The sequence below is a fragment of the Bipolaris oryzae genome (genome assembly GCF_000523455.1).
Source record: "Bipolaris oryzae ATCC 44560 unplaced genomic scaffold scaffold_1, whole genome shotgun sequence".
Classification (NCBI taxonomy): Eukaryota; Fungi; Ascomycota; class Dothideomycetes; order Pleosporales; family Pleosporaceae; genus Bipolaris; species Bipolaris oryzae.
In genome coordinates this window covers 254,597-280,720 of record NW_006911277.1, presented here as the reverse complement: position 1 = coordinate 280,720, position 26,124 = coordinate 254,597, and the positions used below count along the sequence as shown (strand labels likewise).

The 26,124-nt window shown below is 51.5% G+C and overlaps 9 protein-coding genes across 9 annotated transcripts; 6 read left to right on the top strand and 3 right to left on the bottom strand.

The window, feature by feature from the left end:
* Positions 1-1,863: 1,863 nt before the first annotated feature.
* On the top strand, positions 1,864-3,256 carry COCMIDRAFT_21496 (uncharacterized protein; the record flags this gene model as incomplete). Its single annotated transcript, XM_007684137.1, has 3 exons — positions 1,864-2,122; positions 2,177-2,489; positions 2,542-3,256. The coding sequence occupies 3 exons, from the start codon at positions 1,864-1,866 to the stop codon at positions 3,254-3,256; spliced, it is 1,287 nt and encodes a 428-aa protein (XP_007682327.1).
* A 3,078-nt stretch (positions 3,257-6,334) lies between these two features.
* Positions 6,335-8,388, bottom strand: COCMIDRAFT_31664 (uncharacterized protein; the record flags this gene model as incomplete). The annotated part of the gene is made up of 7 exons (XM_007684172.1): positions 6,335-6,524; positions 6,576-7,254; positions 7,307-7,386; positions 7,436-7,644; positions 7,695-7,864; positions 7,914-8,071; positions 8,120-8,388. 7 exons carry the CDS (start codon positions 8,386-8,388, stop codon positions 6,335-6,337), a joined length of 1,755 nt encoding a protein of 584 aa, XP_007682362.1.
* Positions 8,389-10,892: 2,504 nt separating this feature from the next.
* On the top strand, positions 10,893-12,581 carry COCMIDRAFT_80390 (uncharacterized protein; the record flags this gene model as incomplete). Its single annotated transcript, XM_007684245.1, has 1 exon — positions 10,893-12,581. The coding sequence occupies one exon, from the start codon at positions 10,893-10,895 to the stop codon at positions 12,579-12,581; it is 1,689 nt and encodes a 562-aa protein (XP_007682435.1).
* An 857-nt stretch (positions 12,582-13,438) lies between these two features.
* On the top strand, positions 13,439-14,555 carry COCMIDRAFT_31662 (uncharacterized protein; the record flags this gene model as incomplete). The annotated part of the gene is made up of 2 exons (XM_007684171.1): positions 13,439-13,817; positions 13,906-14,555. The coding sequence occupies 2 exons, from the start codon at positions 13,439-13,441 to the stop codon at positions 14,553-14,555; spliced, it is 1,029 nt and encodes a 342-aa protein (XP_007682361.1).
* Positions 14,556-16,113: 1,558 nt separating this feature from the next.
* On the top strand, positions 16,114-16,899 carry COCMIDRAFT_80083 (uncharacterized protein; the record flags this gene model as incomplete). Its single annotated transcript, XM_007684244.1, has 1 exon — positions 16,114-16,899. One exon carries the CDS (start codon positions 16,114-16,116, stop codon positions 16,897-16,899), a length of 786 nt encoding a protein of 261 aa, XP_007682434.1.
* A 709-nt stretch (positions 16,900-17,608) lies between these two features.
* COCMIDRAFT_31660 (uncharacterized protein) lies at positions 17,609-19,158 on the top strand (the record flags this gene model as incomplete). The annotated part of the gene is made up of 2 exons (XM_007684170.1): positions 17,609-17,650; positions 17,830-19,158. The coding sequence occupies 2 exons, from the start codon at positions 17,609-17,611 to the stop codon at positions 19,156-19,158; spliced, it is 1,371 nt and encodes a 456-aa protein (XP_007682360.1).
* A 706-nt stretch (positions 19,159-19,864) lies between these two features.
* Positions 19,865-21,094, bottom strand: COCMIDRAFT_31659 (uncharacterized protein; the record flags this gene model as incomplete). Its single annotated transcript, XM_007684169.1, has 1 exon — positions 19,865-21,094. One exon carries the CDS (start codon positions 21,092-21,094, stop codon positions 19,865-19,867), a length of 1,230 nt encoding a protein of 409 aa, XP_007682359.1.
* An 886-nt stretch (positions 21,095-21,980) lies between these two features.
* Positions 21,981-23,646, top strand: COCMIDRAFT_80009 (uncharacterized protein; the record flags this gene model as incomplete). Its single annotated transcript, XM_007684243.1, has 4 exons — positions 21,981-22,146; positions 22,200-22,337; positions 22,394-22,654; positions 22,706-23,646. 4 exons carry the CDS (start codon positions 21,981-21,983, stop codon positions 23,644-23,646), a joined length of 1,506 nt encoding a protein of 501 aa, XP_007682433.1.
* A 503-nt stretch (positions 23,647-24,149) lies between these two features.
* COCMIDRAFT_21488 (uncharacterized protein) lies at positions 24,150-25,853 on the bottom strand (the record flags this gene model as incomplete). The annotated part of the gene is made up of 3 exons (XM_007684136.1): positions 24,150-24,341; positions 24,398-25,751; positions 25,840-25,853. The coding sequence occupies 3 exons, from the start codon at positions 25,851-25,853 to the stop codon at positions 24,150-24,152; spliced, it is 1,560 nt and encodes a 519-aa protein (XP_007682326.1).
* Positions 25,854-26,124: the final 271 nt, after the last annotated feature.

The following is a 26,124-nucleotide window of genomic DNA, read 5'->3' as shown; positions in this document are numbered from 1 at the left end:
AATCCGGGGTCGCTCCAGGAAACTCGTGGAGGCGTGGAGGCGTGGAGATGTGGATTCAACACCACACCCCGCCTTCTCTGCTCTGCTGGTCCTTTCTCCATCTCTTCAGCATTCAAACACCAAACACTAGTAGTGATAGCGGCAACAGCGCAACGAACATCCCCTTCACCTTCAACAACGGCGTCGTCCGATCATTGCTTCTTGCAGATTGTTTCGGGTCTTAAACGGCTTTTCGGCATTTGCAGACGCCCTTGTGTGCCAGGGATATGTATGATGACCAGCCACTAAATGCACTCGTAGTCGTATTGGGAGGCTGCCTGACAATCCTGCGTCCCCCACTGTTGCGTCAATGTCACTTACTGGTAGCATACGCAGTCTTTGGTCTTGTTGTCGTTGTCGTTGTTGTCGTGGCCGGGAGAACTGACACGACCAGCGTCACTTCTGTCTTGCAGCAATGCCTCATTGCTACCTTTATTGCGACCTGGCCCGGTTTCACGTACAAGTCGCATACCTACAACCGTCATCCACTCTGCAAAAAGCACCGGGCGGCTTATAGGGTCATGTACAGTTACGTCAAGTGACCCATGCTCGTGCCTTGGATGTGGATACCTGTCCTACTGTAGGTACTAGCGATCCACTGTGTGTAGGCTGTGTAGATGCGCGCGCGCGGTTTTACTCGGAACAAGAGATGGGACAATGGTGCGGACATCATTTCGAAGATACCGCAAACTGTTGTTGCTGTTGCTATCATAATATCGCAAGCGCGAACGAGTGCATTATACGGAGGATGCTGACGCCGTTCCTTGATGCGACGCGCCAAACCCTGACAGGACGGTTCAACGTTTGGCATGTCTGCCGAGACAGCCTCCGTTGAGCCTCAAGTTGCCTCATCAAGTCCCCGAAGCTTGGCGAGAACGCAGGCCGGCTTGTCCTCGCCAAAAGACCAGGGCGGCTGGCATTTCATTCGTGTTCACACTCATACTTGGCAAGTGTTTGACACGGCGACTCAGAGTCCCTGAGTCCCTGACGAATCTTCATTCGCGGGCACCTCCGGCCGGTGAGGATGTATGCTCCCATGCGGTGTAGCGACATGCAACCTAATCATTAGTGACATCATAGCGCCGAAGAACTTCAAAATTCTGCAACACCGTTCCACAGCTGCAACACCAACCGCGGCCGTCTGCCACATGGCGCGCATGAGACGGCTGTAAAGTATGTAATCCAAGATCACCAGGGATTCAAGCAGCCGCACAACTTCGGCCGTATACCCACAATTATTGCAACATCACTGTCGTATGTATCGAATCAGCATCGAGAAACGTGCCACAATCTCCAAGCACATGTCGAGAAGCACACGGCTAGGATATTGTATTGCCATCGAAGTCGACGTGCTGAAGCGTCCCTTGCGCTTGTTTCGATCGGGTGACGCCATCACTCTACGCAATGCTCACCGACAAAGTCCTAAACCAGAAGTTTTCATGTTCAGGGTCCGGTGAATCGACGTAGACGTGCAGAGTATCATGCCACTAGGGATGAAGATTATCACTCCAGCGATGCTAGGGTTCAGCTTGGATTGACTGTTTGTCTTTGGTATAAAACACTCGGTATCTTTGCGCAAACCAACCATTTAGCATTACAACCCACCTCCACATTCCCACATATCCACATACCCACTATTCTCTCCGCTTCCTTGAGGGGTTTTCTGGAGAATCGACCTGACTATCGGGCTCACACGCTATAAAGACCACCAAACTTCCTCTGCTATCAACTCGCCACATTTTCCAAACTCCACTTCTCAGAGGAGAGCATTTTCTAGCAAACCTTTGTGATTGGCACAGATTTTGTACAAACCTACCTTACACCATGTCAGCACCTCTTGCAGTTCCCGCAGCGGGAAGCGGTTTCGTGCGTCGCCTCTCAGCAGTTGAGGCTACCCGCGAGAACATCAACATGGGCCCGACTGTTGTTGTTCCCCCACAACATCTCATGGCCCCATCCAAACAGTCGGAGATTGCCAGCGGCTTCGAGACTGCTAGACGTCACCTCGATGCTGTCGCCCCTGGATCACCCGATCTGACTCCTCCTGAAACATCCGTCACAGACAAATATGCTTTTGCTTTTGGTGCGTTAGACCCCGTCGTCCTATGTGGAGCGCAATCGTTCTAACCATGCATAGACATTGACGGTGTTCTCATTCGTGGTGGCCGTCCCATTCCAGAAGCCATCGAAGCCATGAAGATGCTCAACGGTGACAATGAATATGGCATCCAAGTCCCGTACATCTTCGTCACCAATGGTGGCGGCAAGACCGAAGCTGAGCGCTGCATTCAACTGAGCAAGCAACTAGAGATTGAAGTTTCGCCTGGCCAGTTCATCTGCGGACACACTCCAATGAGGGAGATGGCTGAGAAGTACGGCACTGTGCTGGTCGTCGGTGGCGAGGGCGAGAAGTGCCGCATTGTCGCCGAAGGTTACGGATTCAAGGATGTGTAAGTCATGTCCGTTATTCCGGCCGCATACCTGTTTCTAACACAAGCTCAGTGTAACTCCTGGTGACATCATCAAGGACAACCAAGATACTACCCCTTTCCGCAAGCTTACAGAGGAAGAGTACAACAACTCCCGAACCCGCAACTTTGCTGAGGTTGAAATTGAGGCCATTTTTGTTTTCGCCGATTCACGTGATTGGGCATCGGACCAGCAGATCATTCTTGACCTACTCATGTCAAAGAAGGGCCGTCTTGGCACCAGGTCTGAGAACTACGATGAAGGCCCACCAGTCTTCTTCTCCCACAACGACGTCGTCTGGAGCGCTTCGCACGACCTTACCCGCATTGGTATGGGTGCTCTCCGCGTTTCCTTGGAAGCCATGTTCAAGGCCGTCACTGGCCGTACTCTTGAGACCACTGCATTTGGAAAGCCACAAATCGGCACCTTCCAGTTCGCTACTCGTCTGCTCCAGGAATGGCGCAAAGACACCCACGGTATTGACTCACCTCCTTCCACTGTCTACTTTGTGGGCGACACACCAGAGTCAGACATTCGGGGTACCAATGAGTACAATGAGCAAAACCCCGACGCCAACTGGTACTCGATCCTGGTCAAGACTGGTGTCTTCCAAGACGGCACCAAGCCCCGCTTCGAGCCCAAGGCCACAGTAAACACTGTCCTTGACGCTGTCAAGCACGGCATGGAGCGCGAGTACAAGAAGGCTCTGAAAGAGAGCATGATGGCGACTGGTGTGTTGGAGGAATAAGATGGTTGACCTTTTGATTCCCGATGTGTTTTTTCTAGTATCTCTTTACAGCATAGCATAGGTGTATGGCGCATGGGGGTTCCTAATTTTCTTTCCTTTTTTTTCTTTTCACAAGACTAAGAAGAATAGCGCTTGTCGCTGTAGATGATAGATTCTCTCTTAGATGACATGGACTATACATGTTCATGATAACCACATCAATTCAGATGTATTCTTTGTTACCTCCTCATCCCTACGAACAACTCATTAAAAACTCGACGTGTTTCTACTTCCCAATCACTCCACGCCCCTCAGCAACCCACTCCCACAAAAAGGAAAAAACCGGTTAAGCCCCCAACTCATCCCAGCATCCACCCCCCTTCCACACCTCATCCCTCTTACAAACCTCATCATCCCATCATCCCGCTACTACCGCCCTCCCCCCCCCCAAAAAAAAACAAACCACCACCGCCGCCGCGCTAACCGACTGAAATTACCCCCCCCCCCCTCTCCACTCTTCCCCCGTCAGCATGTGGGTGGGTGGGCATGGGCGCCAACAACACGTGAAAATCCCACTGATCAACACACTCCTCACAGTCGGACCGACATGCACGAAACCCACTTTTATCTTTTTATTACTCGTGGGTTTAGTTTTAAGCCTGCATACTATACTATACTAGTGTGTGTGTGTGTGGGTCAGATGAAGCATTTCACGTGGAAATGGGCACACAGTTGGTACAGTACGCTGGGATGGTTGAGTCACGTGAGCGGATGATTTAATACTAATACGGTTGTGTAGGTAAAAGGGACAGTTGGGATTAGAGGACGCGCAGTTGCGCGTTTGTGTGGGGAGGATTGGAAGGTGTGGTTGATGTACGTACATACGTACAGTTGCGTACGTACGTATGTAGGTAGGTTGGGGCCCTGAGGATGGAGAGCCCGAGTAGAGTAGATTGGGGGTAGACGGGTACGTACGTACGACGTTGCATTTTGTTGCAAGGGGGGAGAGTAACGGACGAGTGGGTTTGAGGACCGTTTTTTCCCCGTCTTACATCTTTCAGCCCGTGTCGCGTGGGAGATTAACTGTGTACGTACGTAGCCTACGTGCCGGTTTCTCGGCAGGTCATCTTAGGAAGGGTTCTGGAATCCCGTAGTTGCGGTTCTGGGGGGGGAGGGGGGGTTTGTTTGATGAAGGGTGGTTGTTGTTGTGGACAAAGGATTGTTTTGATGACATTTGTGGGTAGGTGGGTAAATGATTTTGTTGAGGGTTTCAAGTAGAAGTGGCGAACCCTCATGGCTGCCGTATCACAGTTTGCGAGTAGCATATTTGCGCAACTCGCCCCAAAGCGTAAGTATGAGGGCGGGATGGCGCTAATTGCTGGTTTGGAGGGGGGAGATGGGGCTGGGAAGCGTAACCTTTGTTCACGTTGCACTGCGTGGATTTGTAAGTAAGTAGTTCGAAAGTTTATACACACAGACAGATAACTTTGATGGACCCCTTTTTTTCTGTCTTTATCCTTGGTATTGCGATAGACAAGATAGTCGGGTTACTACGTACGCTAGCCAACGGAGCTAGCTAGTAAGGTTTACATGACAAACCCTGATCTACATCGTCCGTCGGTGTCAAACTTGTCAAGTTTGCACCCTGCATTTTCCCTTCACATTCATTTAGACTTTTTTGCCTAAGTAGCGCAAGGGGGGCTAGATTGTGCAGAGATGATGGCGTGCTCTCGTTCTCTCTCGCTCGTTACGGCGGTAACTAACTAGTAACTACCGGGGGCTGCTTATTTACTTACCTACACGCTAAGTAAGGCATTCCCCCCCCTTGCTAGTTAAAACGTTGAAAGTGAAACATGGACAAGCCCTCTTCACCCTCTGCCCTTTCTTTCCTCCCGGCAAACCCCCCGATCCCCCGAACATCCTGCCTAAACAGGCAACCCTTGACATCGCGACTCGTGTGGAATGCTTTTTCGAAGCGACGATCTGGGGTGCTCCTAGCTCGATCGTGGGACATGGAAAGTGGAAGGACGACGGTCACCATAAACCCCCAGGCCTTCTGGGACCACCCCCCCCCCCCAGTCCCCCTTTCCCTGCGCTGGTCCCAGCCACCCTCTTCTTCTCGTTATCTTATCGAGATCGTGGAGACCTTAAGCTCAAGGCTCGGGATAATATGGGTTTTCTGTGGGGGGGAAGTCTACTACCCTGGCCCCCGTCATCCCTCTATTTCTCATTTCGTAATATACTATGGAGTCGTCCCGTTTCCCCATGCCCTGTAATAAGGCCTTTTGAGTATGTTGGACAGAGATTTCATGCAGTAGTCTTGTTTTACATTTTTTTTCTGTCTCTTTCTCTTGGTGCCCAGGCGGAAGAACGTTAGCGGGGAGAGGGTGAGACGAGGTCGTTACATGGCGTGATGTGAGGTTCAAGTGTTTCGCATGCGTCCTGTTGGTTAGAATTCGGGATAACCTGAGTCGCTGATGGGGGCGCAATGATATTTTCATAGTAAACAGCATATTTTTGTTGATAAGAATAACCTATTTTGGGCATCAGGTATCGTTTGTGCTGGCGTATATTCCAGCTCATAAAACTGCGACAAACACAAGTGTCATGTTTACGGGTCATGGAGGGCTTAATAGCAGGTTTGATATTTGGATATGAGTCAATTTTGCGTCAAGGTAGCAACGGAGAGGAAGAAAAATCAATGGCTTAATCGGATCTCGGCCCCGGGTGCTCTCGCTCCCGCCATGACATGAGCACAGGGGGTAGAATACGAGTTGTCAGATGTCGATAAAGATTCTAGAATTTGTCATATTACTCATGAGAAACTTGCTGCAGTAATGCTTTGCTGCCCATTATCCTACAGTGTCAGGCCAATACACTGGCTGTCGCAACACTTGACATGTGATGGGACTCGAGCACGAGGCTGCAAGAATGTGATTTTTATCAAAGAAAAAAAATAGATAATTACAGAAAAGAGTAAGCGAGAGTCGTGCTAATGCGTTCTATGATCTAAGTTGAGGTGCACAAAGGCACGGGAATATGCATCACCACTACTCAACCATCCACTTGAGAGCGGCTCCATGTACACATGCCATCTCCTCAAGCCATGGTCCTGTTATATGCGTTCGTGTGGTAGAACCAATCCAATTTCTCCAAAATTGCTTCTTTCGTGTAGTCTGCAGAGTTGATGTTCTTTGGGCGGAATTCGGGCTGCATGGGGTCAATGAAAATGGTGTCTTTGTCGTATCCCCATTTCTCGAGTTGAGTCACATTGAATGCCACCATCATGCTTTACGCTGTTAGTCTCGATATACCCAAGAGGTGAAGGTCTTGAACTTACTCGTAATCTTCATGGACGAGGTTGTGGCAGTGGAACATGTAGACACCCTTCCATGGCGCGTATCTTGCCACGACTCTGACCACTTCGCCGGGAGCGACCCAAACAACATCCTTCATTCCTGCTGATTCGTATGGCATCACCGCGTTCCTTCCTCCAGTGCGGGAAAGAATCTGGAAATCAACGAGATGGATGTGGACCGGATGCGAAGCATTTCCACCTCCATGCCTCAACTCCCAGATTTCATCCTGGCCCAGGATTGGTCGGGTCAAAATGCGGTTTTCAATGTCTACCCAACCAACACCGTTGATGACCCATGAACCATTAATGCGGGAAAAGGTAAAGTTCTTTGTGATGTTGGCCTCTGGTGGCGGAGGAATGTAATGCATATCAGTCGGGAGAGGATCGTTGACGATGGAGTCGTCTGGGCCGCTGACAACAAATTTCATAATGCGATCAGTTGCGGCAAAGTCGAGGTTTCCAGCCATACCACGCTCGTTGTACATGGTAATGTTCTTGCCCACGTAGTTGGCAAAGTCGACGATTATCTCATAACGTTCACCTTCAGCCAGCGCAAGGCTATTGGTTTCCACTGGGTGCTGGAAGAGACCTGCATCCGAACCAATGACATTGAAGCTTAATGTTTGGTTGCTTCCGTCTTCCTTGAAGTTAATGTCGAATGCTGTTATGAATTAGCATACTGGTAATGATGCAGATTACATAATTTGACTTACCACGACTGACAGCACCATCGAGCACGCGGAAGCGGTATTTGCATGGCTTTACTTCCAGATATGGCCAAGGCTGTCCATTGCTGCAAAAATGGTTAGTTGTGATGGAATGACTTGAAAAGATCTTCTTACACTTCAATCACGTCACCCCAAAGTCCGGTATGGTTGTTGGTGTTGTATATCAGGGATCCGTTTGTGGAATATTGCTTTGCAGAAATAGCAAGTGGAACATCATGTTCGCCATCTGGCAGGTCAAGCGCTTGCTCTTCATCATCGCTCAAGAGATAGAAACCATTAAGTCCGAAATACACGTTCTCGCCGGTTTCGTGTTCGGTGTGATCCTATGGATATTAGTTCGATCTTCGTAGCAACTAATTCAGGGCTGACTGACATGGTACCAGATTGTTCGTGCATTTTGTGCATTTGGGTAGTAGTAGTCTTTGTACTGGCCAGGCAGCGCATAGTCTGCTGCCCATCCATCAAAAGGAGCACGGTTGTATTGGCCATGCACGTGAACAGATGAGTTTGTTGGACTGACGTTGTTAAACCGCACAACAGCCTCTGAAATAGAATATTAGCTTAGTACGAGTAGGCCAAGGGCCAGCCTTACCTCGGCCTTTGCGCATCTTGAAAGTGGGACCTGGCACGTGTCCATCATACGAGAACATATCGGCAGGTGGGAGGTCAGGGTAGATTTGTTTTTTGATGGCCTTGACATCGACTTCGTAATAGTCAATGATAGCGCCTGTAACGTTGTTGGTGTACGTGCTGTTCTGTATTAGTTTTAAATCATTATCGGGCTGTTGGAAATCCTACAATTTCGATTCCTTCACTGGGGGTATGGGAAGTGGATATTGAAAGATCCATCTGTACTCTGGACTGATCCATCTTTCTTCCTTGTCGTTCGGAGGAAGCAGATCATCTGTTGGATAGGCATCCAAAATAGGGTTTGTAAGAGTTGGATAGGATAGATATGATGATGTAGTGGTGTTGGGTGTAGTGTAGTTAGCGAATGGCGCGGCATGAGAGCCCAAAATTAAGCAGTTGAGTACGAAACATGAGCGAGTGACTGATGAAGAAAACATATTGACACAGGAGAACTCTTTCAAGCTGACGAACACAAGTGCAGAGGCATCACGAAAGCTTTAAGCAAGCCAGACAGTGCACCACGTGCAGCCACACCATCATTATTCAAAGATCATAACAAAATCGGGCGTTCACAAGACATGGCCAGCTGATGGGCTTTGGAGCTCGGCAGATCCAAAGACAAACGCAAGGATATTTGTGGCTTGCCCCGAGCAGTGGTGATCGCAATGCGGTGCTTCCTGGAACCGATCGAGATCCACATTGTCGAGAAAGGGGGATCCAAGGGAGTTTTTCTCATGGCGAGCTTACGCTTCGGGTCTTTTGTCGAGAGATGATGGAGCTAACGAAGGGAAAAAGCAAGTGATAAGATTGCAACTGGCTCTAGCACCATGATGGATGATTGAGAACAGACAAGGTTGATGAACATGCTATTGTGGTTTCAATGGAACTCATCCGGAAGAGCGTAATGGAATAGGGCGTATGTTTAATTGCACTATGGCTGCAGTGCAGCTGTAGTGAAATGGAAGCTGTGCAGACCCGTGGACCCTTCCTGCCCAGTGGACATGTATTCACTAGACTCAAAGCGTACACACTAGCGCTTTCTTTGGCCTCGCCTTATTCGTTTTTCCGCTTACTTCTCGTTGTAACCACACCCATCATCAGCGCAAGACACTAACACGGCCTTTTCGTACGCAATCTTGACGTGGCTGAAGACCACAAAGCTTATCACTGTGTTCCTGACCCACACCCTGCCCTATTCCCAAAAAACAAACCAACGAACTCCACCAAATAGGCGACATGGCAAGGGGCTGTGCGTTCCGTTGCTGAAGAAAGAAGGAAAGCATACAGGATTCCTTTCGAACGCCCCGTTCGGACGCTAGCAAGGCGATAAAAATAAACCACTCTCCGGATCTCTGCATCCTTCACCATGGCATTGTTGCCGCCCTCACGCGATGGCGCTCGCTGCCACACCAGGTACTACGCCCTCGGACACTGTGTTTTGGTGCAGTCGCACGGCATGGGTCATGGGCATATGATGGCGCGCGGCAGATAAGTACACGTTATCTACACTCCACGTGTCACTGCGACCTTTGTTGATGATGATCAATTATGGGTACTCAAGATTGCATCATCGATGTACATGGATACATCTCTCGGATAATCCAAACCGTTTGTGTTGTTATTCTTAACTACAAAAGCTACGGTTCAGTCCTACCGACGGCCGGATGCTTGCTAAGCAAGCCCAATACCCAGCTAGCGACAAGAAGCCCGTGACGAAGCTCACCATCCAACACTTCTGCTTTGACCGATCATTCCAGCGCACGGCTTGGCGGCTTAGTCGATCCCTATTATATGTTTGACATGCATTTTGCCACATATACTGTAATCATCTTAGACGCACAACACCGAGTTGTGGAGGCCGGTGCCAGAATTCCATGTCACAAAACATGCAAGGATGCATCTTCCATCCCAACCAAGTTGGCCACGTCCAAGACAACATCCAACAGGTCTCAGCCCCCAACGCTTTAGTATTCACCAGAACCTAGTGTTCTTTCAGGCTCCCCTGTTATCTTTGTTTCCATGTTTACAAGCCTATTGTATCCCTATATTTTCTTATTCTGTAAACACCGCGTGCTGTGCTGTCTACCGCTGTCCTAATCGATATCAAAATAGCAGCAACCCTGGACGTGTTTCTTACTTGAGGCTACATAGTTCCGCCAAATCCTCCAAAATGTGCACAAAGCGTGGTTCATACGGCACTAGGTTATCCTGGCGGCTAAATAACGTCCTGCTATCTAACAGGTGCCGAAGCCTTCGAGTCAGCCACAACAGCCACAGCAGCCACCTCTGATATTATCATATACACCAATCAACCACGGTCCTCTAGGCGCAAAGCGTAAGAGGCGGAAGAAAATGGATATACGGAGGAGCTAAGCCCTAGGACCATGCGGATCCATATACTTTATTTATACAACACACGACGAGAACGAATCATATTGACATGAGGAGGCATATCGCTATCCCTATTTGTGATGATGAATAGTGAATAAAGCAGGCGTAATGATGAAATTTTGTCAGATATGGAGGTAATCTCAGCATGCAGGCTGCGAGGCCGCAAGGTTACGATGAATCATATTTCCAATTTGTCAACATGCCTCGTATGTGTTCATGCTTGCTCAACATGAGGGACCAAGCTCGAGCAGGTCCTACCTGCCCCACTATATATGCCGTGCTTTATGCTTCCCAGTGGATCGATTACATGTTACCTTACGAAAGAGGATAATGCTATAGCACGTTGATGTTGACATTTGAAGTTGAGGTTAGCAAAGCCAGGGAATGACGTTATCCCATAGCAAGGCAGAGAGCCCTGGAAATGTGGAGACGCGCTAACGACGATGCATCGGCCAAAAGTTAGCAGCGCGTCGCCTCTCCAACGCCTCCATGTTTTGCGCTCGATTCAACACCACTCGATTCTTGATCCTGTAGACAACTTATCTTCGACATGGGGAAGGGAACCGACAAGCTTTACATTACCCACTCGGAATGGTCATCAGCCGACTCGTTTGGAAACGCGCGCGGCGCGAACAGCGCAAGTCGAGCGTCTGCTGCCGGCCTATCTTCCACATTCAAGCGCCTGCCGTTCAACTACTGCGCCGTCTCGCTTCAGCCCTTTACTGATCCTGTCTGTACTTCATCGGGAACAATCTTCGACCTCACACACATCCTCACCTGGTTGTCGAAACACCCCAACACAAACCCCATCGACGGAACGCCGTTGAAGCGCGCCGATCTCATTACACTACACTTTACGAAAAATGAAGATGGCGAATACGTAGACCCGGTCACATACAAGGTCTTGACAGACAACACGCACGTTGTTGCGCTGAAGAAGAGCGGGAATGTGTTTGCTTGGGATACTGTGGAGCGGTTGAACATCAAGGCAAAGAACTGGAGGGACCTAGTCAGCGACGAAGAGTTCACGCGCAAGGACATCATCACACTACAGGATCCACAAAGCATCGAGTCGAGAGACTTTAGCTCATACAAACATGTCAAGGATGGAGATACGGTAGTGGCAGAGAATGAGAGCAGTGTGAACAGGGATGCATTGGGCAACGCGGCAAAGATCCTCAAGGCAAAAGAAGCCGTTGCGAAAGCACGCGAAAACAGAAAGATCAAGGAGCAAGGCGGGACAACATCCAAGGCCATTGCCAACCTCCCACGGAATGGCTCGGCGGCCGCGACAAATGCAGAGCCTAGAAAGCCAGCCTATAACGCTGCAGTATACACTTCTGGTAAAGCTGCAGCATCCTTCACATCGACCGGCGTCACACCGCACACATCAGGCGAACGCGCCCTCCTCTCCGATGAAGATTACATGCTCAAGCCGAAGCGTGTAAAACAAAAAGGCTATGCGCGGATATCGACTACCCTAGGTGAGCTGAATATCGAGCTTTTGCCAGAGTTTGCTCCACGCGCAGTATGGAACTTTGTCAAGCTGGCGCAGAAGGGGTACTATAACCATACCATTTTCCACCGAAATATCAAGGGTTTCATGATACAAGGTGGAGATCCTACAGGTACAGGAAGAGGTGGACAGAGTATATGGGGCAAGCCGTTTGAGGATGAATTTGAAGGACCCGAAAGACATAGCACTAGAGGCGTGCTAAGCATGGCAAATAAGGGCAAAAACACAAACACAAGTCAGTTCTTCATCACCTACCGAGCAGTCCCGCATCTCGATCGGAAACACACCATTTTCGCGCGTGTAGTCGGAGGACTGGACACGACACTACGATCCATGGAAATCGCCGAAGTAGGCGAGAAAGACAAGCCCGTAGATGACATTGAAATCCTAGACGTAGTCGTCTTCGTCGACCCCTTTGAAGAGTGGCAAAAGGAGCGTAAAGATAAGGAAAACAAGGAACTCGAGGCTGAGGAGATCAAACGACAAGGTGGTACCGTTGACGATAAGACTACCTGGACTGGAAAGCGCATACGCGCCGATGGCACCGTAGACAACACTAGCGGAGAGGGTATGGGCGTAGGCAAGTACCTCCAAGCTGCAAAGCAAGAAATGCAGAACCAAGACGAGGACGAGATTATAGGCTTCGTAGATGAAGAGGAGGATGCGGCGCCTGTTAAGAAGAAAGCCAAGACAGCAGGCTTTGGCAACTTTGACGCCTGGTAAAAGAGAACCAAACAAAAGGGAACTCGAGCCTTTTCCTTCTTCATGCATCATGATTGATAGCACAAAAATGATACCCCCCCCCTCCCCCACCCCATCCTTCCTCCTTCCAAGAATCTACATAGTCCTTTGCGCATTAACCAAGATCCGACACCACCCACTACCAACGCCTAACTCCGCAAACTCTGCCGCACATTATGTCATAGCTGGTGGGTTAGTAGGAAGAATACCATGCATGCATGTATATGTATATGCATGATTGCGCACTAAACGCCTGCTGCACGCCGCTGACTACACAAACTCCCCCTCTTCGTTTACGTTACACCAACCTGCTGACTTTGCATACTGGGGCGCGTTTTTTTCCTTCTTTCCCCGCACCCAGTTGCTGTGAATTTGTCTGGGAGGGGCTGAGATATGCATCTTTAGAGCTGATGTACATGGGCAAGCGAGTATCGTGGGATCGGGGTGTGGGGCGATGGTGGGCTAAGCATGTGTAAATTTACGCCCTGCATTGATAGAGAGGGAGGGGGGGGGAGGTGAATGTTCCAAGGCAAAGGCTTGCTGATAGCGCGGCCTGTGATGGTTGAGTGTGGAGGTCTACGGTATCGGGTGTTAGCGGGGATTGGGATGGCTGCGCTTGTGGAGGTTAGTACGGTGGAAGGAAGCGATGTAATCATGAAGTGGGGATGTGTGGTTGGGAGGTGTAGATAAAGACGGGAGGGACGGCTGTCATGGCTGTCGCGTCTTTTTTTTGCCTATTGACACTTGTTGAACATCTATTCTTTCTTGTTGCTCAAACCCATATCTCGGATCCATTCATAGTAAAAGAAAGAAAAAGTGTAAAGAGGAAGTCAATCGTAATGCCATCAGACATCCCCACCTCGTGCCGCGCCGTCGTCATCGACAAAGTCGGTGCGCCGTGGACCATCAAAGACGTGCCTGTTTCCGCCCCGAATCCCGGTGAAGTCCTCATCAAAGTACAGGCTTGCGGTATCTGCCACTCTGATGTTTTTCTTCAACAAGGCCATCTTGGCGACCACGTTTTCCCGCGTATCCCGGGTCACGAGGTGATTGGCAAGGTGGTTGCAGTTGGCGAAGGAGAGAAGAGGTGGAAGGTGGGGGATCGGATTGGGGGAGGGTGGCATGGGGGACATGACGGTGTGTGCAAGGCGTGTAATCGGGGGTTGTTCCAGATATGTGAGAAGAAGGATATAAATGGGGTTAGTAAGGATGGCGGATGTGAGTTTTCCCTACGCTGATGTAACAGTATATTTGCGTATTTATTTGAGTAAGAGTTTTGGAACTGACACGTGAGGGTGTTTATTAGATGCCGAGTATTGTACGCTCCGCAGCGAAGCCGCGGTACGCATTCCGGCTGATGCGGATGCCGCTGAGTACGCTCCTCTGCTCTGCGCTGGTGTTACGGTGTTCAACGGGATGCGCAAGATGAATATCCAGCAGGGTGATACGGTGGTTGTTCAGGGCTTGGGAGGTCTGGGGCACTTGGCTCTACAGTATTCTCGCAAGATGGGATACAGGACGGTGGCGCTGTCTTCTTCGAGTGATAAGAAGGACTTTGCGTTCCAACTAGGAGCGACGGACTACATCGACACGTCCAAAGAGTCGGCAGCAGAGGGACTCCAGAAGATGGGGGGCGCATCCCTCATTGTCGTTACAGCACCAAATCCACAAATTATAGGGCCTTTGGTTGACGGGCTCGGACCACTGGGTAAGATGCTTGTTCTTGCGCCTGTGGGTGACGTGCCGATTAACACTGTGAGCCTGGTTCTGGGGGGCCGCTCCGTCCACGGCTGGCCATCGGGACACGCACTGGACAGCGAAGAAGCGATTGACTTTGCGGAACGTCAAGGGGTCAAGTGCATGATTGAGAAATTTCCATTTGATAAGGCGGAGGACGCAGTCAAGCACATGGAAAGTGGCAAGGTGCGCTTCCGCAGCGTCATTGTCATGGACTAAGAGTCGTTCCACCGGGATAAAGCTGGGAAGTGTTGCGAGATTCAGGATCGCGCAATGCGCTGGAGAACTATAGTCGAGGCTATATGGAAACGTTGAAACATTTTGGTCGAATCTTCTCCCTCTGTCGTTGTTTGTTTGGCGGTTGGCGTCCTGGGATGATCGAGGCCCTTCACCAGTGGTAGCAGGTGTGAGGCAGAGCTAAGCTCTGGGCTAGTGGGTACTAAGGCTGAATGTCGCTGGGCTGGGCTCTGTTTCCTTGTTGACACTGCAGTGCATAGTGGACTAGTAATAGTAGCGGAGTCTAATTTCGTCTCTCTGTCCCTTCGGGCCAAGTATAGCTTGAGTGGCTTATCTTTCTCTATCTCTCTCTCTCTATCTCTCCCGCGCGCCTTGCCTCGACTGGCTGCAAGCGCCAGAAGCGGCACAATCGACGGATGAGTGCGGACGGCTCGCCACTTCAGCAGCCGCCGAGCATTTAATCAAGGCTGGTCTCGACACAAGCCTCCCACCAACGGTTCTTTTCGTGCTTGCGGGTACCTGCACCTGAAGCGCGCTCGCGACTTGTAACGCCTGCAGTGCCTGCGTCGGCCTATTAGCGGCCGCGCTGCCCTGGCTATTAACGACGTGCGCTAACTCCGTTGTTTCAGAAGACTGGGTTTTGGCCACTTGCAACACCAACTCAGGTACACGACAATCCTGCAGGGTCTGCTGTCTCTCCTCCAGGGGGCTGCTCCGCCAATTGCTATGCAAGACGCGTAGGTGGAGCTGGGGTTAGAGCGACGAGGCCTATCTCGACGGGCTTATGTAGATCTGCCTTAAGTTGTTGGCCGGTCCGGGCTCAGGTCAGCTGGACCTGAGCTGAGTTATTGAACGACTGAACATCACGAAGATCGCGGCTCTCCTCGGTTTCCTTTCTTGTTCTCCTCTCGCGCCACTGGCTGCCTCTTTTTTTCCTTCTTCTCCTTCTTCCCGCGTTCCTTTCTATTCCTGATTGACGCTGTGCGTCGTCAATGCTGATCAGTCCATTTGGGAACAAAGTCGCTCTTTACAGGCCTGGGGTCAAACTTTGAGCTTGTTCATTCATTTGTGCATTCTGGTTTGCTGCTCTCTACATACTTTACTGTCATTTTCTCGCAAGAAAGAGAGTGGCTATCGTCTGCTCCGTCTCAAGTCCAACTTTGTTCGAGCACTCGAATCCCGGGCATCGTCATCTCCCCGACGTGTTCGCCAACAAGAAATTTCGAACAGAGTTTGTCTACAGCAAAACGCAGTTGCCGGATCATTGCGCCAGCGCTCAGGCTCTAGTGGACTGGTAACATATTTCAAAACTATCTACTAGACTAGGAACAAGCGCCACCGTCTCAAGAACGTCATAGCCTATATTCAAACGGTAGTCGTCTCAGATCCTCTCCGGAAGACGTTCTTCCATCAGCATTTTGCGTTCGGTAAACGACGCCTGGGCGTGCGCCCAGATATCGCTGCTCGTATACGTTTGCTTCCTCACACCAGACCTGCCAATCTCCACATCGTCCCTTCACCTACCACAACAAACCTCACAATGATATCGCTATCATTACGTTCAACCGCACTGGCGTTGCTCTGCGCATCTACCGTCCTTGCTCAGACCGTCTCGCTCTCGGCCTTTATCCCACGGATCGACAACCTCCCCTCGGCCTGCAACACTGTCTACTATTCCGCCATTTCCGGATGTGTACCAGGAGACTTCCAGCCAGGCGCAACATGTAGCGCTGCCTGCGTACGAGGTCTCAACCAGATCACAGACAGTGTGAAGAAGCGATGCGCCAACGTTGATGTGGGCGAGCTGAGTCTCATTGGCGTCTTCCAGAATGGACTGGGTATCGCGAGTCTGTGTCCTGGCGTTACTGTAACGACCATCAAGTCAGACTCTCCAACAACGAGCACACAGTCGTCTAGGTCATCCACAAGTACAAGGGCATCATCTTCAACATCACCATCGTCGTCATCATCATCATCAGAGACAACCGCAGCCAGCTCGACGGTTGAGGCGAGACCGACATCATCCAGTTCATCGACCGACACGCAAACCGAACAAACCACCAGCTCCATTTCCTCAACAAACGGCCTAGTTCTGGACCCGAATGCTACGGGATCGACCCCAACTACAACGGTAGCCGTCCCGCCCGAAGACACAAACGCTCCCGACCCATCGCTCGCGCCAGGCACGCAGTTGTCCAACGCCTTTTCAGGTGGCGGATCACCATTTGATGTTGTCGCGACAGGCTCATCAAGTCACAAAGATATATTTGGTGGTGCCGCGGCAGCTCTCCTGGCGACAGCCTTCCTCCTGATTATCTGTGCATAGTTGCATATCACTCTTTTTTTTGTTCTCTTATTTCCTAACGTTGTATATACGGCTCACGACACGGCGTTTGGGGCATTAGCATGTTTGATTTGTACCATATACCCGTATCGATGGATGAAAAGATCGATCAGTACCATAGCCAGCAGGGAATGCCAGCAGATTGGAAGCAATGGGAATGTGTATGATGATGCAAAGCAGGAATGGGCTGTAGAGCAGCGCCACAGACCCAGGCAGAGGCAGAGGCAGAGGCAGGTGGTCTCGTGCTATAGTGACATAGTGTTATACGCAACGATGAATCAAACAGAAGCACAGCAGCTCATGACTCGTCATTTGACAGATGACACTCTTTTATGCCTTGTTTCCATCCTCTTCCGTATTCTGTAGGCCGTATTTTGTATATTTGTGACATCTTGGCTCATGCGTTGCGGTCCTACTCTCAGCCACGGCAATAGAATACTCCGGCCAACCCAGGCGACCCTGTCGCTGATTAAGTAATGCGAGCGACGCTGATTGATGACTGTCGCTGATTATGTAAGGCGAGCGATAACTGTCGCTGCCCGCCATGCAAGGTGGTACTTGTAAGTAAGCGAGTGGGGGTGGCCACCACCTGCGCCCCAGACGTAATGGCCCATTCCCGCTCCGCTCGCCGTATTGTCGGCTGTCCTTCCGCTGCCTCTAGACCCACCATGCAGGAGCACAGCCGTGGAAGATGAGGAAGACTTTATTGCTATGCTTTATCCACGGCTTCAAGGTACGTCTGCTTCTCTCCGTCGCGAACCCGTGCGGGACCCGTGCAACACGTCATGACATATCAGGTGGCGGCCAGGCCCAGTCTCAGCATAAACAACCAGCAGCGTCATTGCAGCACTAGGCGGTTTGAAGGCTGTGAAACTGCGCACCGAAAACATGTACTGACAAATCGAGCAATAGGGCGGGGATGAGACGTTCAGAACGTTTCCGAGCCATGTGAAGGCGCTGCTCCAGCATGCCCTGCCCAAGGTCACCATCCTCACCATCACGTATCCCCAGTTTGAGACACGAGGCGACTTGCACGAGTGTGTAGGGAGATTCAAGGAATGGCTGCAGGATAAGATCATCGATCTCGAGGTGGCCAACTCGACGCCCTCGCCCACAGTCGACCCCTCGGTGCGGACCATCTTGGTGGGCCATTCCATGGGTGGCATTGTAGCAGCAGAAACACTGCTATCCATTCTCTCGGAACAGCCGATCCATTCACAGTCGAATTCGCAAACGGGCGCTGAATCGCTGTCGGAACACTCGACGCTCATGTTCCCATACATACAAGGTATCCTCGCCTTTGACACACCATATCTAGGCATTGCGCCGGGCGTGGTAGCTCACGGCGCTGAAAAGCATTGGAATACGGCAAGCTCGGCATATTCTGCGTACACAAACCTTGCTGGTGCATTTGGATGGGGCGCCAAAGACACGGCCTCTAGCACGGTCGATACCAGCAAGATGCTCCCTGCGCCCGCAACCTCTCCAAGCGCGGATGCGGCATCAGCACCTTTGTGGCAGCGCTACGGCAAAATGGCCATGTTTGCAGGAGCTGCAGGAGCCATTGCAGCCGGCGGTGCCGCAGCATACATGAAGAAAGATCAGATCAGCCAGGGTGTGACATGGGCGACGTCGCACCTAGAATTCGTCGGTGTCCTCGCCCGGCCCGAGGAACTGCGCAAGCGACTGGAGAAGATTGCAAAGTTTACTACGACACACGAGCTTGGCTTCTGCAACATGTATACTACTCTGGGTCACGCGATCAACAGCGAAAACAAAGAGCATGGCTGGACAGGCAAAGTCGCAGGTAAAGACCGCACTTTTTGCAACCTACCCAAGGGCCAGCTCAAGAATTTCTTCATTCCTGCTGTAAACGATAAAGCTACGGCTGAGACATGGGCGCACACGTCCATGTTCGACCCCCGCAATAACCCGGGCTACTACACGCTCAGCGAGACAGCCAAGGAAAAGATTATCGAGTGGACCGAGAACACAGAGTGGTATGGAGAAAGTGAAGGTCCGCTGATTGGGGAAGTAGGCGAAGAAGCGGAGATTGTGGAGCGTCAGGAGGTGGATGAGCAGATGCAAAAAGAGGCGGATATGAAGGAAGCGGAAGAGAAGAAGGTGAAGGGTAAAGGGGATGGGGATGGGTTGGACGAGGAAGGGGAATTTGTGCATCTTAAGCGGGGAGTCGAGGCTGCGGAGTGGGAAGATGAGGCGAGGAAGAGGACGGAGTTGTGATTGTTGAAGTCACGTTGTCGTGGTATACCCCCACTTGCTTGCTTGATATCGAGTCTTGTAAGTAAGTACCCACATAGCCGAGACCTGTCTGGCCAGTCTTGCTTCTCTACTTAGTAGTCCTTATACTATCCTACATAAATCCAATGTCCTCCTTTCCCTTCAATCTCTTCCCTATTCATGCTATTCGAAACTCGAATACAAAATTACTATACTTAGATCCCTATCACCCGACCTTGTCTGTATTGGGAAGACATGAGATAAGGCCTAAGCTGGCCCCATGGAACTTTTATTTTAATTACCAACCCAGGTTTTTTTTTTCTGGACAGGCTACATCCTTATCGCTGATCACGGCCTGGTGCGGTAACGAGGGGGGGGGGGTTAGCGGCAGCGGGAGATTTGCCGTCATCCGGGGCTAATGCGCGGGTATTTTGGATAGGATAGGAAAAATGCGGAGGGGGAAAGGAGGGGGGACGGGAGGGGAAGGGTGGAAGCGGGAAGACACCACTTCATCATTTACACGAATTTTTTATTTTTTTTCCTGCAATGTTCGCTCTTTGAACGAATTTCCGACTGGTTTAATCGTTGGTGTGACAAGAATAGCTTATTTGCTATTTACTATTTGTACTTGTTGTTGTTGTTGTTATCTTTCTTTTCTCTGATACCTGAGGTATCTCTAATGTAAGAAAGAAAAAAAGAGTTATTCTAACTATGGGACATCGATATCCATCCAATCCGGATCATCATCATCATCGTCATCTACATCCTGCGAATCTTCACTACCAGACGTATCAGAGGCCGAACGCCGCATGCGCACAACGAGATTCTTGTCACTGCGCTCGACGTCATCGTGCCATATTTCCAATCCATTGACGCTACCACCGCCGCCAACAAAGTACAAGTAGCCGACCTGCCCCGCGACTTTAGCCGTCTGGCGCTCCAGTTCCTCGCGCTCCTCACGCTGTTTCAGCGTCTCGATGAATTCCGGCTCGACCTGCACTTGCTCCGACGACTCCGAGTAGGATAGCGAGCTGCGCGGAGGACGAGGCCGCGTCGTGTTTCCGCGAGCGCGGCGCTCCGCCATGCGGCACTGTTCCTGGATGCTGCGATAGGTGCGCCAGCTGAAGAAGCCGGGCATGGGGAAGTCCCAGAAGGTAGCGGCAATCTCGTAGTCAGGGCTCAGGCCGTGTTTGAGGCGCACCGCTGCTTCTGTCTTGTTTCGGGCGTTCCAGGCTTCGCGAAGGGCGTTTTGCTGCTGCATTTGGTGGCGGTGATTGCTGATAATTTGGAGCAGTTCGGGGCTGCCTTGTTGTGGTTTTGCTGGCGGCCGCCAGTGTTGTGTGGTGGTGATGCATGCTGCTGGCCGAGGCGGAGGCCGTGGCGGTGTGGTGGAATCGAGGGGCCGTGACGTGATAGGGGCAGCGACGACCTTCTCCCACCAAGCCACATTGTACGCTGCAGCCTGTGCCTCGGGCACACTAGTTGGATACGAGGCTGACATGGAGTCACAGATGGTGCAGAGCGAGGGGCTCTGGGATAGGACTGCTGCCTGGGCTGACCGCGGGTCTGATCGTCTGTGTGCGTCGTCCCACAATTGTTCCCGCTCCCAGCGGAGTTGATCGTCCCTCCTCGTCTTCTCGAAGCGCTGCTTTGCAATGAAATACCCCTTTCTGGCCTTGTTCCACCGCTGGTTGCGCATGGGCTCGGGGGGTTTCAAGCCCCCTTGGCTGGCCAGCTTCTTCAACGCGGCGTCAGACCTTGCACGGGCCCGGGAGAGAGCGCATCTCGGGCACCAAGGCACATGTGTCGAACTCGAAGGGTGAATTGCATGGCCACATTTACTAGCTGTCCGTATTGGGTGGCCGAAAAAAGAGCCGGCAAGCGTTTGTTTTTTGTCCAGGGTGGCGGGCATGTATTCTGGGGTGAGCATCATCGGCATGATGGAGACAATGGTTTGGTTGGTGAATTTGGTGGTTGAGGGTCGTAAAGGAGCGTATGTGCATTATTGCTGGTGGGTTAAGGTATGGGTCGCGTGATGTGGTGGACCACAGCCAGGCGAGGGGGAATCGGACAAAAACTAAAGCAGGAAGAAAGGATTGGAGCTACCAAGAGAGGAAAAGTCTTGACAACAGCAACAGCGATCCAGATGGAGACCAGGGCAGAGGAGGTGCGTACTGCGGCACTTTTTAAACTGAGATGGACATTCAGCCCTGTTGAACGAGGCGCGCAAGCGCGTCATCGTGCTGGCCCCCTATTGGCCTGTTACTACAAAAAGTCGCACGCGCGTCGGTCATGGCCACCTGCCCGTGCGCCCATTGGTTGTGGCCTGCCCACCCGGCCGCCTGGATATCGTGGGGGCAGATCGACTTACTACAACACATCGCCTCTGACTTGGCACCAACACCACGAAGCCCAACCTTGCCACGCTCATCGGCACTAGCCCTCGAAGAACTACCCTCCCTCGGACATCACCCTCACCCTCACCCTCACCCTCACCACGAGACTCTGCGTCGGGCCCCACATGACCCCATATACAAGATCCAGTCACTCCGGCGTAAAAAGCTACCATCGTCACGGTACGGCCTCGAACACAAAGAAATCTCCCTGTCTGGTTGCTCAGTGCAAACCTATCCAATTGCTGCCAATATGCAGCAAACACTCAAGCTCCGTCTGTGCAATTTGGAAACAAAAGTGAATGGTAATGGGCCATCTAATTGGTTGCCGCATTCACTGCAGCACCATGGACTTAAAAAATAATTTTGATACACCCGTTTGAATGTCCCTCTTCTTACCCTCAACTGGTACCCAGTGACAATACCGCCAGCATGGAAGAGAATCGACCAGAACTCTCGCGCAGTCGTGCCTCATTCAATCCCGAAGCAGCCACCTTCAGTCCGGCACCGGCCAAAATTGGAGCAGCAGACATTGATACCAAGCTAACTCTCTGCATGAAACCTCCGCAAAAATTGGGCGTCCCGGGAATGTACGAAGGTGATTATCTTCCATCGTGGGGTTCATGCCATCAGCCAGTGACTTAGATATAGAAGATTCTCCCTTTCGGCCTTCCAGAGAGATGCGCCCCGACTACCAGGCATACAGTGGACCGAGTATCCCACAACTTGCAGACACCCAGTCGGACCAGCTGGATATGTCATTTCCCGATTTCCATGAGATGCTGCATGGTAAGACCAAGCCCAGCACCGCTCAAACATGCAGTGCTAATGCAAACACTGCGTAGCCCTAAGTCAAGCTGAAAACCAAGCGGCACAGAACCCTGGTACTTCGATGGAATCCATCCACACCGCAACGCCCTATCAGTCACGATGGGTTTGGCCTACACAGCGCTATTCGCCCAGCTTCAGCGCCCCAGAAGTCGAAGAGCTTAGCACCAGTCTTGGACTCCCCGGCATAGCGGGGAAGGGAAAGGCGCGTGCCGACTCAACGGCACGCCCCAGTAATCTCCCCGACTTCAAAAGTCCTGCTAGCACTAATCTTCATGGTAAGCTCATGGGTCGAGCTCTCGGTAAGCCGTTTACTGCTAACGCTCTAGCCCGCTTCCTTAACGCACAGGGTGTCGCAGATCATACGGCTATAGGACCTCAGAATCTTCATAGCTATGGCTTTGGCACGCAACAAGAGCGGGAGATTGGGGAAGATCCGCCCACCAGAACTGTACAGCCACCCCCGGGTTTTGCTGGAGAGCGTCCCCGCGAGATTGTTGAAGAAGATCAAGCTAGTAGAACTGTACAACCACCTCCTGGATTTACCGGAGAACGCTCCCGCGAGATCTTTGCCGAAAAGCGCGGTACCAACTTTGCGGATATCCTCGAGCCGCAAGTTGTGACTGCAGGTCCTTCAGCAATTAGACACCCCCGCCGATTTAATGACCTCCAGTCCGCCGTCCAAGCCCTGCAACAGAGGAGCCACACAAACCGCCTGCCGCCCAATAGAGTCACCCGCCCGCGAGCAGCCACCCGCACCAAGCGTTCCGACCAAGGCCCCGAGCCCTCATCCGCCGACATCTACCCAGACGACGCACCCTACCTCTCTACCCGGCGCCCCTCCTACGTGCCGGACCCTGCCCTCGTATTCCACGGCTACCCCTCGCATGACCGCGGCTTCAAACCCCAAGACACAACATCCTGGCCCACACCCGCAGAAGTCTACGCTGAAAACCCCGTCCAAGGTCCCACTCACACCAGTTCCTCCACCAAAAAAGACGTCGAACCGGAATTCGATCTCTTCAAAGACCACCACGACCCTACTGACGATGATATCCATGATCCCGACGCTGACATCGATGCTTTGCTCAGTGCTATCCCACACCTCTTAGACCTCGACGTGCCGGAGCTGGAGTGCGATCCGCGTCCGTTGACGCCGGGCCAGATCGATGGGTCGCGGTATGGCATGCGGTTCCATGGCATTGGGCTGGGAGATAGGTGGATGGGTCCCGATTTGAGTGGTGATCCGAACATCCAGGTCTCTTGGTGATTTGGTGCGGGTTGGAGCACTGGGATAAATCCGAGCTGAGGTTGGGATGACTAGTGTGCTTGGTATTATTTGGGTTCTATGCCCTGGGATTTGTTTGCCTTGCTATCAATGCATCTGGCGGAATCGGTACGATGGGGATTGGAGCTGGGGAAATAACTGCAGTGGAATAGGAGGGTCAAAATGTGTAGGCCCGAAGAATCCTATTTGCAGATTCTCTTGAGATGGACTGTATAATTATAAGTGGCCAGTAGAAGAATAGGATTCAATAAGAATACTACTAAATATGAATGCTGAAAAAGAATATGCATAGGTCTAACGAGGTCTACACGAGTATCCCCCAACGCCACCGTAGCCAAGTACCCATTCATGTCATCATTGCCAGAACATAGCCCATTTCTACGAATCAAGGCCTGCCTCACATCCGTTTTTTTCTCGATTTCCTCCTCCCACCACGAACAAGAATTAACGCGTGACTTTGGGTTCAAGAGCTAAACATCATATTGCTATTGCGGCCGCGAGGGCGTTGCAGTGCCAGAGCCATTGGAAGGAGGGGTTCCCAGTCCAGACAGCGGACTTACAGTGCCACTTGGCGGCACGGGGATTTGGATGTCTTCGGGACTACCGGGGACCATTGACTCGGGGAGGTCGGGGATCTTGATGCGCTTTGCGACATTGTTGTAGGATGAGGGTATGATCTAGAAAATGGTAAGCACTGTGAATCAGGTATCGCAGTCGTAAATGACAGGCCTACCTCGATAATCTCATCACGGGGAAACTCGAGTTTGGGAATGTCTGCTGCATTGCATGCCATGAGGTATCCGTAAAGTACACGAAGCACGGATTCGTGGGCGATAATCAGGAGATCGTTTTCTTCGCGCTCGAGCTCGAGAATAATGGGCTCCATGCGTACGGCAAGGTCGTGGTAGGACTCTGCGCGGGGGTATCGGTGATGGTATGGATCTACTTCGTGCTTCTTTACTTCCTCGGGGAACTCTTCTCGAATCTTGGCTTCGGACATCTTCTCGCATACACCGGGGTTCATCTGGCTCATCTGCGATCGCTGCCTTACCCGGTAGCCCATCGAGGCTAGAACTTCTGAAGTCTGGACAGTCCTTCGACGGGTCGAGGTCCAGATGGTCAGTGGTTTCAGAGACGCATCTGTTGCCCCGGACTCGATTAACTTCTGCTTTTCTTCTTCACGGTACTTCAACAACACTTCGCTCATCTTTCTCGCGTACTCGTGGCCTTCTGGTGAAAGATTGGCATCGGCTTTGTATGAATCCTCCTCTCGGGTCGTTCCGGCACGTGCAAAGTATGTTTGCCGTGACTTGATGTGGAGATTGAGCAGGTAAAAGACAATACGCTGTGAGAGGTATCCAAATGCGCAATTGTTTACAACAACCCGCTCGCCGGCATTAATCATCTTGATCCAATGTAGGTCGGTCTCCTCCATAGTCTCGAAATGAGGTATCCGTGCATTGATACGTGCAAGGTAGTCCTGAACTGCATCTTCGTCCTTCCAGCCCTTGTAATCCGGTGAGGAAATCTTAACGCGGCGTACATTTTCCTGGATGATACGCTCGTCTGTGCAGTGCGATTCGATAAAGATTGTTTGAATCCCATTCTTTGCGAATTCCTTGGCTAACGACCGACGGCCCTGGCTAATGGCGTTGACGGCGTCGTAAATGGCCACTTGACCTTTGTCATTTTCCAGGAAGTGATATATGTCGTCCCGGCATTTCTTCAAAATTTTGTTCCGAAGCAAGACGGACTGTGGTGCTGCGTTGAGGAAGAAGTAGTCTTCAGGCACATCCATGCCCGGACTTAGCGTAGCGCGACGGTAGTCGCCAAGATGAAACACGTGAGTCTTGACCCCGAGCCAGCGCAGGTAACGGGCCAGAGCAACTGAGGTATGCGTCTTTCCTCGAGCCGGGAGTCCGCAGGTGGCGATGACTATCCTGCCTGAATGGAAGAGGCGGCCCGATTCTGTGCTATAGAGTTGGGCAGGCGCCATTTCTTCCCTGGCAGGCAGGTCGTGGATTGCATCGACGGCTGTACTCGACCGCCGCCGGAAGCGGGGTGAGTTTGCGTATATCTCAGCGGTGCTATGCACGGTGAGTGAATGTTCTCTCGGAGACATGTGCAGCGCTGCTGCTCGAGCATGGCCGCGGAAAGTGGGGTCATAGCACTCACAGTAAGGTGTCCATAGTTGCAAATAGGTAAAGTCTACAGGGAGAAGAATTGAAGCAAGGAGAAGACTGCGGATTGTGAGATAAAAGGGAAACAGCCGCTCGTTAAGAAATGTGAGTAAGGTATGGATGCTTCAAGAAGGTCACGGTTCCCCGGTAGTCCAAAGGTGTGCCGAGCGACGTCAGCGAGCAAGGCGCGACAACCCGCGACAGTTCGATGTAGCGATTCTACCAGGCCACGTCGCAGGACTGTCTGAGAAGAACCAGTCAGTGCTTTTTCTTTTGGAGG